The following is a 12,005-nucleotide window of genomic DNA, read 5'->3' as shown; positions in this document are numbered from 1 at the left end:
AACCTCTTCAACATCTTGCCAGATTGTGTCCTGGATGTTAATCAGTGTAGGTGTTACCTTGTTAAGCCGCCCCAAGGTGAAAATGAAAGTCCATTAATGGAGCTTGTTTAGCAGCATTAATTGGCAGCTCTCAGTTATTACACGCGTTAGCTGGACGAAGGAGAAACTCGCCTTCAGCTCCCTGTTTGTGGTGAAGGCTGACGTGAGGAGACCACCACACCGCAGCGCTGTCCTGCCTGCTGCTTTACAGCTGCACAGAAGCAGCGATCTCCTCCGCGGCTCTAAATAACGTCCACGTGTGTGCTGTTAAATGTCACCTCGCTAACTAGTCAGTCACACGCCTCTCCTGTGCAGGTCGCAGCGTGCAGGAACAACAAAATACTGAAAGCATTCGCTGCTGTGAAACACTTTGTGAGGTTTCATGGTAGACGAGTTTGTCCCACGGCGGGTAAGCGAGGAGGCGTGGGCACGAGGCGACACCTCCACAGACAAACGCAGACTTAATTCCATTTTCTATATTTTATAAACGTCAGTTTCTCCTCCGGCGACAAACGAGAGCCGAGCTCAATTAACACGCTGTGGCTGTGAGCCGCTGGGCTTTACCCCAAACATAATTATACTTGGAAAACTGCATCTGCCTTTAAATTTATGGAAGCTATGGAATAAATTCAGCTGCAGCCATTTGCAGTTTTTTCCCCTTGAACTCTAAAATAGAGATTAAACATAAAGCCAGGTTGTTTTTATGTTTTTTAAGCAACCTTCGAAATAAATTATGAAATGAAACATAGATAAACAGCTCATTTCACACGAGGCCGTCGACTCTGTAAACTGAGGCTTTAGGGAATACTGCTGCAAATTCATATTCCAAATGCAATGACTGATAAACAGCGGGGTCATGAATAATGGATGAGGAGGAACAAAGGTGATACTCGCGCGTCTGTAAATAAACTCGCTCTCACTAAGGTAGGCATAAATGTGCGTGATTGGTTAACCTTATCGGCTCTCTTCTTCTGGGACATTAGAGCCGAGGGCAGGAGACAAAGCACGGGAGACGGAAACTTACAAACTGGATGGAAAACAAATGAGTCTGACAGGTAGAGTCCTTCCAGCCGGAAACTTTGATTGTTGTGTGAGAAGGCTTTACAGGTTCCCCACTGGCCTGGGATAACAAGGGCGCCGAGCCAGTGTCAGAGACACAGAGCACGTATTCACGGGACCTGAAGTCAGACGTACTTGTGCAGTCGCTTATGATGTGAAACCCAGGAAAGGTGTCCTGGAACCACAAACACACCTAGTGTTTATTCTAAGACAGGTCACATGATAGCTGACGAATTCTTGGATGGAGCGATAATATATCACATGAAAAATGCTCCAAAAGCCTCCAACAGCACCTGCACCTGTCAGTCAAAGAGGCCCCGCCCCTAATAAGCCTTAGACTTCATAACACCCCGCACAGGCGTTATGAAGGAGAAATGACACACAGACACCAAACAGTTTGTCTCAGGCTGTAAACGTTTATTTCTGCTGTAAAGTTTTAACGTGGGAGTCTATGGGGACTGACTCACTGCTGCCCCTGCTGGACGTTACAGGAACTGCAGGTTTGGGAGCTTCATTTTTTAGCTGCGGACCAATGAAATATAGATTTTTAATATTTTCATATTCACTTTATGTCAGATGTTTCCAACATTCGTCAAACCAAAACCAGTGATTTTATTTAATGCTGTGTTTGTGTGTAAATCTTGTATAAACGAGGTGTTTTGAGTTTTCCTAAATGCAGTTGACGTTCGGTGCTGCAAATTACTTCATCATGATAACAAGTTCATGGTTTTAAATTTGACCCTCCTGCACATAAACTGTATACCTGTCTGTGAAATCTGAATCCAAAAAGAAAAACATGAGACTTCATGAAGAACAGATGCTTTATGATTTTAATCATCCGTCTGTCGTGCCTTATCCGCACATGCTTTTGCTAATATAGTTTAGAACCATAGGTATTGATTCGTAACGGTAATAGAGCCACATTCAGCAAACATCCGCAGTGCCGAAGGATAAAGAGTCACTGTAAAACATAATGTGTATCCAGTTAAATTCAACCTAAAACAGCCAAATTATGCTGAATGAACATACTCCTGCTACAGAAGATATCCCCGAGTTTAAATCCACACTTTCAAAGTTTAACGACCTTTGCTGCCTCTCTGGTTAAAAATATTTCAGGGCTATTTCGTTTTATCCATAAAACATGCCGTCCATGATGAAGGTTAATAATGAATTCAATACGTTTGCAGATATTATTATTTTAAAAGTGGAGCACGCTCACATGTTTGTACCGACTCTGGGTTTAGCAGCTGCAGCACTTCAATAAAAACTGTAACGACTGCCTCCTTCATGTCGCAGGTTTATGGTTCAGAGGCTGAAAAATAAAACCAGCACCAAAAGCTGCAGTTCCTCTAATGTCCACTAGAGGCTCTGGCAATGAGTCAGTCCCTACAGACTCCCATGTTAAAACTTTAGAGCAGAAATAAACATGTTTACAGCCCGATACAGTGAAATTACCAAAATTAAGTAGTGATTAATAACCTCTTTAATTAAAACAAAATAATTATAAAACACAATTAGAGCTGTTCTACATCAATTTTTTAATTTTTTAATTGTTTTATAAAAAAATCTAATTATTATTTTGTACAAATATGTCAAATTACAATTATTTACTTCATTCCTGAACATTAAAAAGAGTTTTTGAATGTTATGCTTGATTAATGCTGCAGTCCAGTGCGACTCAGAGTCGAGTATATAATGTGACTTTAGTTGGTTACTTACTGAATAAGTAATGTTTTTTGTTTTAAACATGTTTTTCACAGATTTCCAAATTACTCGTTTTTCTTATTTTTATAATAACACATTTATCAACTCTGTAATTTCATGTATGGAGGAAGTAAGTGCAATGCCAAAATACCCAACTAAAGACTTTTGAAGCTATGAGTGACATCATGGTGGTGGTGTCCATCTTTTTGTACAGTCTATGTTTTTCTGGCATTGCTGCAACCTTACAAACTGTACCATCTGATCCTCGAGCCTCTCGACTGTCTTTACCTTCTACACATAAAACTACATTTAAAGGTGACACATTACACCAGTGTCCTCACATTTCAAATCAGCACAGACTTGAAGAAGCGCGCTGACTGTTCTCTGCGATCAGCACTCCTGCAGCCTGTTTTCAGTCGTTTCAAAGGGAAAAACCTTCAAGCTAAAGTTCTAATCTAAATTTGTCAAGATCCAGAAACGGAATATTAAATCTCCCTGCCCGGTCTTTGAGAAGTGATGGACAGATACACCAATTAGCTTATTAGAGCTCAGAGAATGGTGACCGACCTCTGCGTGAGGCTGGGGAGTGCAAAAAGGAAACTGCCAAATTGGCTGGAATCTTAATCCCAAGAAACTAAATGTAAGTGATGAAGAATGTGTTGCACAGAACCACTGACATTTAGTGCAGATGTTTGTTCTGCTGCAGTCCTCCAGGGAGGTAAGGCTAAAAAGGCCAAACGAAATCTGACTTGGCGTGATGCGAGCTTAAAGAAACCAGAGATTAAACAAGAAAGGGAGGAAGAGGAAGCAGCGAGAGTTTCTGCATCGCTGGGAAACAGATTAGAATACAAAATGTGATCAGGCTGCAGTGCTTCCAAATCATTTGTAGATATCAGAGAGCATTTATATTGGATGCTGACAGAGAACTCAGGTAGAGTGATGTCCACTGCAAGCACTTTAACAGAGCAGCAACCAGCGGGGCTGAAACACCAAGGCCTGCAGTTCCTCTAACGTCCAGCAGAGACATCAGCAGTGAGTCAGTCCTCACAGAGCAGAAATAAACACGTTTACAGCCTGAAACACAAACTGTTTGGTCTCCAGAGATAATTTCCCCTTCTTAACAACATGCATTATTAGGGGCGTGGCCTCTTTGAATGACAGGTGGATGGTGAAGTTGCTAGCTTCACCTGAACTGGACCTCTGCACCGTGTTTGTGCTGTTGGAGCCTTTTCATGATATCATGTGACCAATAATATGGCAGCTGTGAGGTCGCTGTACCAACAGACCATCCGAGGAGGCGGAGCTCCCATACATTTAAGGATGCAGACATTAACTAACAGCGTCTGACATTAGCACTCGTCTGATCCAAATATGGCCACTTCTGGCTCCAAAGCACGGCTGCAGCCGAAATCTTTTATATACAGTCGATGTTTTAAACAAACACAAAACCCTGAGTCACTCAGGGAAAGTTTAGAGCAAGTCTTTGAAGGACCTCTGCTAAGCAATCGAAGCCTCGATGTGTTTTGCAGTCCGATGTGTTCTTACTGATGGAAAACGACTAATGTCAGGTCACGTGGAAAATGCAGATGCAGAGAAGTAAAACAAACCCTCCAAAATAACAGGATAGTCCAACTAAATTCAAACTGACAGTCAGTCTGAATCTGGTGTTTGAAATTGGGGCCGCTTGACAGCAAATTCCCAGTTGCTGCCTTTTGTTTCCAGGCCGCCTCGAGTGCTGGTAAAACGTCTTGTTGTGGGGATTTAAATGCTGCTCAGCTTTCTGGCTGTGCTCGCTAACAGGCCGTAGCATATATTAAATGGATTTGTTATCCTCCCAACAAAGGATAAAGGCCTTTCGCTGCCGCTGCATTCATTGTGTGCAGTTGTGCTCACTCAGCTGTGCGGCTGTGTCTCAACAACATCGGAGTTTCTGAATGAACCAAACTACACACGGGATGAAAGCTGATCGTCTGTGGAGCGCTTAATGCTGGTGTTCGGATCGCACTCGTGCGTTTAAATCTCGCCTTTGCTTTGGCGTTCGTGCCGGGTCGCCCACCCGGCCACACGCCACAAACCTGTCACTGTCGTAATGTGTTTCACTGGGTTTAGTCCAACTTCAGGAGGCTGGTTTTGATGGCACATCACTTCTTGAGAACTATTTTAATATTTAACTGAAGCTCCATGGGTGCACTGTTCCTTTAACAAATATCCCTGCACAGAAAAACTCACTGAAAAGATGTCGTTTGCAGATCGAAATAAGAGACGCCTCCTCTAATGTGTAAACAGGAAATGAAAACAGAAAGCAATAAATAAATCACAAAGACATATTTCAGAACATGGGAAACATATCAAGTATTTAAATGGAAACATTTTATTATTTCATGAAACATATGAGCTCATTTGAATTATGAGGCAGCAACGTGTCTCTAAAAAAGTTGGACAGTGACAAAAAGGCTGGAAAAGAACATTTCACTAAACAGCAACAGCCGGAGCGACGCTGTAATCAGCTTATTTGGCAGCAGGTCAGGAACATGACAGCGTTTGAAAAGAGCTTCTCAGAAGATGAGCTGGGCAGAGGTTCACCAATCAGCCGAAAGCTGCCTGCAATCTGTGCGCTGCATTAGACAGACGCGAGTCTGTGGTGACATCAGTGCGTGGGCTCAGCGTGCCGCCCACACGTGCAGGTTAAAGCTGCATCATGCAGAGAAGAAGACAGATGCGACCGTGTTCCAGAAACAGCCCCGCCTCCTCCGAAGCTCCTTTAAAATCCACTGAAGCAAAGTGCAAACTGATCTGAGGTCAGAGTTCATCAGACGTCATGAAACAGGACGAAGCAGAGAAGCTAGAGACCGCCATCAGACCAGGACGGGACAACGTCCAGCAGCTGCTCAGCTCACAGACCATCACAGGCTAAAGGTTAAAGGTTAAAGAGGAGGACACGGACCCGTCCAACTTCTAAAGATGTAAATAAAATAAAAGTAAAATAAAAATAAGATGATTTTTGAATGGAATTGAAACTGAGATGTGTTTAAAATAGTTTAAAGAGTTTGTTTTCTGTGCTCCACTGTGAATAAACTCGGGGCAGCGTAACGGCAGCGTACACTGAACGACAGGCTTCCTGTGGTCAGCACTGAAACAACATGGACACATCTTTGGACGAAGATCAGACGAGGACACGGACAACATGACGCTGCTGACCTGAGTCCTCCAACAATATCTTTGTGCCCATTAGAGGAAATAAGCTATTGGCTGTGGACTCCGAGCTTAACGAGAGAGAAAGTTTTAGGTGCACCTCCGTACAGCTACTCATCAAACCTCTTATGAAACACTTTCACTGGACGTCCGACCACATTTATGTTCTTGTTTATTTTTTCCACTGATTTAACTCTAAAGTTGGCAGAAGAGAGTTTGGTACGGGCGAAGCTTCTGACACACACACACACACACACACACACACACACACACACACACACACACACACACACACACACACACCTTGAGGCCTCGCGGCTGTAATAAGGGAAAGAAGAAAGGCCGCGTGGACGCTTCGTGCAGCTGTGCAGAAACAGAGACAGCAGACCTGCGGCTACATTTTTCTTCCTTTGTTCCAAAAATAAGAACAAATGTTTTAAAATGATCAGAAGTGGCAACAGCTTCACTCGCTTTGACCAACAATAAGCAGCTGTGATTGGTTATTTTGTGTCATTAAAGATGAAATTACATTTAGATTCACATACATGTTTGAAGTTTTATTCAACTTATTTTTGTGTCTTTGTGGTTTCTCGTCTCTACGTTTTGCATTTCTCAAACAAACTCATTTACTCCACAGAACTCTTACGTCTGTATAAAATTCCACCTCAGCAGCGCGGACACACCCCGGCCTTCTCTAAATACATTCCACACGTTAAAAGCCACAGAAATATTTACACGGTCACTGGCTGTGAGTTTTAATACCAGCCATATTCATTTCCACTCTGCGAGGCACGCCAGCGCTACTTCATTTGAAACATTTGATATACATACACGACCAGGGCCAATAACTCTGGCATGTGTGTTTGCTGCCAGCAGCGACTTCATTAAGCTGTTAAAACCTGGGGAAAAAGCCGAGAAGCCCTGGAAACATTTGAAGTGCGTTTTCACATTTACAGTGTTGTAAAGTTGTTATTTGTTCTGCTGGCAGCTCCGCTCAGTCAGGAGCGAGCACTACCTGGCAGACATCTCTGTTCAGCTTTGCTCCAGCGTCACGTTTCTCTCAAAGCAAACTGCTGAGAGGTGAACATTACGTATTTATGTATTTATTGGTAAGCCAACTGGTTTGTTTGTTTAGCAATATTCCCGAAATCCACAGCCAGCAATGAATACAGATGCGCTCGTCAATCATTTTCCAGCTAATCTCTCCTGACAGACTCAACGATTGATGCTCTTCTGTTGTTTTAAGATGAGATTGATTAAAACTCATTTCCAGAAGCACATTTAATGCTGGACTCTTCCTGTTATGTGCCGTTGGTTTTTCTTTGTTGTTGTTCTTTCAGATTTGAAGCTGATTTTATAAAAACATGCTGGGTAGAGTGTAGGCTGCTGAAGCCAGATGGCATTTTAATAGTCCAGCCCTGATGAATAAATAGAGGCTGCAGGCGAAGAGGAGGCCAAAGCCAGGACGGCTCAACTGACCAGTCAAGTCAAGCCAGGTGATACCCACAATGCATTTCCCACCGAGCCTGACTGGGAGGCAGCCCGGGCACATATACAGACCACGTTTTGTCTACATTTCTGGAACCAGCAGGGAGACATTAGGCCTGAGCTGATGGTTTATTCTCTAAAATGAAAGCTCAGACTGAGCCATTTGCAGGAGGCAGGAAGGTGACAGACTTAATAACACTCAGAAAGATGTGCAAAGAGTATTTTGGTATTAAAGTGCTGATGATTAGCTTGCAGAGCATGAAACACGACAGGAGACGTGGAATTTCTTTTTCAGGGCCGTCTGATACCTACACTGTTCGGGAGTCAGGTGGGGTAGGGCCTGTCCTCGCACCAGGCGGCACGTGGAGCCGTCGCCACCGCAGACGCCGCAGTTATCCTCCCTGGCACCGCTGGCCAGCTGCCGATCGCAGCCCACCTCCTGCACACGCAACAAGCACAAAGACAGAGAAGAGGCTGAAACAAAGACAGCTGCAGGACAAAGTCAGGCTGGATTATGTCTCCGACCAACAGCGAGGACGTTCAGTCTAATTATAATTTACATGCCAAACAATAGTTTCCAACGATGGACAGTTTAGAGCCAGAAGCTCAACCAAAGTCTGTTTGTGCGCTTCTGAAAGTCGTTAAATGAACATTTGGTCATTTTTTTTCTCAGCCAATGTCTGACTGCACTGCAACATAATTAAAACGGAGGCGTCCCCCGGCTCCCTCAGGTCTCTCTAACAGCCTGCTGACTGACTTCTGTGTGGAGACTCTGCAAGATGTTTACGCTCACACCCGAGCGCCTCAAGGCCTCATCTGCTCCTGTCATTGTTCCCGTCCATGGATGGACAGCCGGCAAAATCAGAAACAGCAAACAGTGAAGCAGTTCGTCAAGGCAAAATCTGGACCCCCCAGTTCTTACCCACAGGTGATTAGCAAGCGAGATTAGCAAGCAAACAAGCTAGCCTCAGACAGCTAGCTCCTAAAACAGGAAGCGAGAACATTAATGTAAACCTTAAACATTGTGTTTTAGTGTTGCAGCCTTCAAAAACTTTCTGGTTTTTCTGGTTTCTGGCACATTTTCACCACTGCTTTGTGTTTGCAGACAAATTAGCAAATGAGCATTTTCCAGCCCACAATGAGCTGCTTGCAACCAAACCAATCCCTCTGAGGTTTTCGGTGCAGCATTGTAAACCTCTTTGTGAATGATTATAGGCACGGAGTCACTTTAATTAAAGGTCAAAAAACAGAGTAAGTATTTATTGACTTCCAACAACTAAAGGAAAATTTTAAACTTCCAGACCAAAATTTTTTTAAATTTCTACAAATAAGAGACTGGATCAAAGAAAAAACTAAAGGAACATTCCCTGAGATTCCTAAAGAAAGTCCTTTTGAAACGCATCTTTGCACCAAACCATGGAAGTCAATAAAAGGAATAGTATCTTCAATATACACTATTATTAATGAAAAATTACCTGACTACAACAAAACGTCACTGAAAAGAAAATGGGAGGCAGATCTGGGCTATGTTTATGAAGAGGTAGAATGGTACCATCTAATGGAACAGGCACAGACCATGTTAATTTCTACAAATCATAGACAAATGCAATTTAATATATTCCACAGGACATATTATACACCTTACAGATTACATAAAATTGATATTAATTACTCTCCCAAATGTTTGAGATGTAAGGTGATAGATGGTGATCTCCTTCATATGCTGTGGAATTGCCCAGTAATAGAGGAGTTCTGGAGACGGACTACTGAAATAATTTCAAGGGTAATTGGGATCCAAGTCGAAATGGACCCAAAACTATGGATTTTAGGTGATATAGATTCTATAAATGTGGATTACCACAAGAAATATTTTATTTTACTTGCGAGTACTGCAGTTAAAAAATGTATTCTGACACATTGGAAATCTGAAAATTCTCCAACACTGAGATATTGGATTAATGAGTTAGCATCCTACTGTACACCTGAGAAGATATCACATAGTGTAAAAGGGAAATACGGAACCTTTAAAAAAATTTGGGGACCATTTCTTTCAGTATTACCATCTTTGGACTTGACAGAATATAGAGATGACGTAAATTCCTCTGGGTTTACCCTGAATTGATCCTCGGTTAGGCCCTTCTGATCAGAATTCTTGAATGTTGTGCTGATTCTTGTGTATAGACGGGTGTAAATATGGGCTGTTTGTATACACGAATGTGATGAAGTTGAGAGCCATACAGGGGTAAAGGGGTGGGGGGATGGTGGGAGGGGTTCACACGATATGTTTTTCTTTCTTTTTTTTTTTTCTTTTTTTTTTGTTTTAAATTTCTGTAATTACCAATACTGTTACTATTATAATTATTATTTTTTATTATTATTATTAATACGCCCGTATTTTCTGTGTTCGGTCCTCAGAGGGTGGAGGCTATGTTTGAAAGATAAAGATACTAGAGTGTGTTCCTGAGAATATTTTTTTTTTTTGGTCATAATGGCCAGTCAAGCTTTGGCTAGTTGATGATACCTACTCTGTCCCATAACTGTAAATGTCTTTTATTGTTTGTTTCTGTTTGTTTGTTGTTCGTTTTCAATTTAAAAAATGAAAATAAAAAGTAAAAAAAAAAAAAAACAGAGTAAGTGCAATCATGTAAATATCTTGGGACCATAATCAACAAGAAACTGAATTTTGATGAGAATTGCAAATCGGTCTGCAAAAAGGATCACTGGAAACCTGTTCATTTCCACATTGACTGAACAATTTTAACTTTGTTTTATCTTTTTGTTTGGTGGTATGGTTCAGTCAGACCTCTGTCACAGAGAAAACCTCACAGAAGCAGACAGTGAGGTGGTCCAGTCGTCCGATAGGTGAGTCACAGCCCTGTTTGGCCTGTGCTCTAAACAGGTACGACGGATGGCTTTATCAATTCTAAGTCATGGTTCCATCCTCAGCTTCTTCCCTCAGGATGGGGGTTTGTAGTTCCAAGATGCAGGACGAAGCAAAGCTGCCGTCTCTAAACTTGAACGTTGAACCCTTCGTGGAGCAACAGCCAGCGAGCTCCATCAACCTGCTAACCAGTCAGGGAATACACAGTTGCTGCTTGTAGTCACAGAGGCGTCCAGGACTTTCACGATCATGGTGAATCATGAGATCACGAGAAGCTAAACCATCATCAGACATCCAGCCAAAGCTTCTGTTACCAAAAATGTTGACCCCTGCCCGAAGACTGTGTGTGTTCATACGGACGTATCTGACAATCGAGTTATTTCCAAATATAAGTCTGGGTTGCTAGGGAACAGTCAGATTTTGAGACTTCAAACTCTGTCAAGATGAGCTTGTACTACCTGGTAGAAGGTGATTTAATCAAATCTGGCCTATAATAATCTAGGATAAAATTCAACTTGGAAAACATTCAAACATATTCTGTATAATCAGTCCCATCTCTGTATTTCTTTGTGGGTCACTGGGACCTTGTATCCTGGCTTTAAATAACAAGACAAATTAAGTGTGACCAGGATGAGTGTGGAGGAAACGTTTCCTCCTCAGATGCACAGGACATAAACAAGACCGTCCCCGATTTCAAAAACAAGCTGCATATTTTTAAAAAGCAATAATGAAGCGTTCAGAATGCAGGACTGAAAATGACTCACGGCAAACTATGAATGCTTTTCAGCAGTGACCAATGAATACACAGAAAGGCCCAGGTGGTCAAAATGATCCTACACGGACATGAAAATGGACGTCATCGATGAAGAGAACATCTGTCATCATCTGGGTCTAACCTGGTCTGCTCCTGGCTCCACTGTTAGTCATAAAGGGGGCTTGGCACAGCTTCTGGAATAAATGTGCTGAGAAGTGATGTGTGGTTCAAACGCTCTCTCATAGAGCAGGCAATGCCCACACAGAAAGGACGCAACTGGCAAGAGCATTCAAACCCAGGAACTTCCTGCCATGAGCCAGTATCACTAACCACTGCGTAAATCTAGCACTCTTAAACCACTTTTAAAGACCACTTGGTCAAGACTGCTAATGGCTGGAAACACCTTTCTCTATTCTGCAATGTCACAATCGCAGATTTAGTTCTTTCAATCGTCACATTCAGCGCTATTTCTTAATTAGAAGACTTGAAGGGCTTTTAGCGTCCAATAAATTAACTTCAAGAAGTATTTTACACCAACCAGACATAACACTTTGACCTAATACTGCGTCGGTCCCCCTAACCCTTCGAAGCGTGGCCTCCGCTCGACCCCTGCAGGCGTGCTGTGGTATCTGCACCAACGTGTCAGCAGCAGGTCCGATATGTGTCTGTGTTAATGGGAATGTCAAGCTCAGTGGTACTGAGCTAACTTCTGTGTGGTTTGTAAGGAAAGGCTTTGTTAGTATCGATCGCCCATCCTGGGTTGTTATTTTTTTGTTTGTTTTCCTTTTTTTTTTTTTTGTTCCAACATGAGAAGTTCTGTTTTGTATTTAGTGTAACAAGTTTTTGTGTTTCCCTCTTTTTTTCTTCATAAACTGTATCCAAAATCAC

At 42.4% G+C, this 12,005-nt stretch overlaps 1 protein-coding gene across 2 annotated transcripts in view; it reads right to left on the bottom strand.

Moving 5' to 3' along the window:
- adamtsl3 (ADAMTS-like 3) overlaps positions 1-12,005 on the bottom strand; it is a 197,453-nt gene that overhangs the window by 67,904 nt on the left and 117,544 nt on the right. For both annotated transcript variants that reach the window (XM_085275485.1, XM_085275550.1), the window contains exon 7: positions 7,795-7,921. In XM_085275485.1, the coding sequence (XP_085131611.1) occupies positions 7,795-7,921 (127 nt within the window). The remainder of the gene's footprint in view (positions 1-7,794; positions 7,922-12,005) is intronic.

This window comes from Mchenga conophoros, linkage group LG1 (assembly GCF_057382185.1).
Source record: "Mchenga conophoros isolate Kocher_MC1m ecotype Shallow Benthic linkage group LG1, M_conophoros_male_GT1.1, whole genome shotgun sequence".
NCBI classification, from domain to species: Eukaryota; Metazoa; Chordata; class Actinopteri; order Cichliformes; family Cichlidae; genus Mchenga; species Mchenga conophoros.
This window is presented reverse-complemented; position numbering and strand designations above follow the sequence as displayed.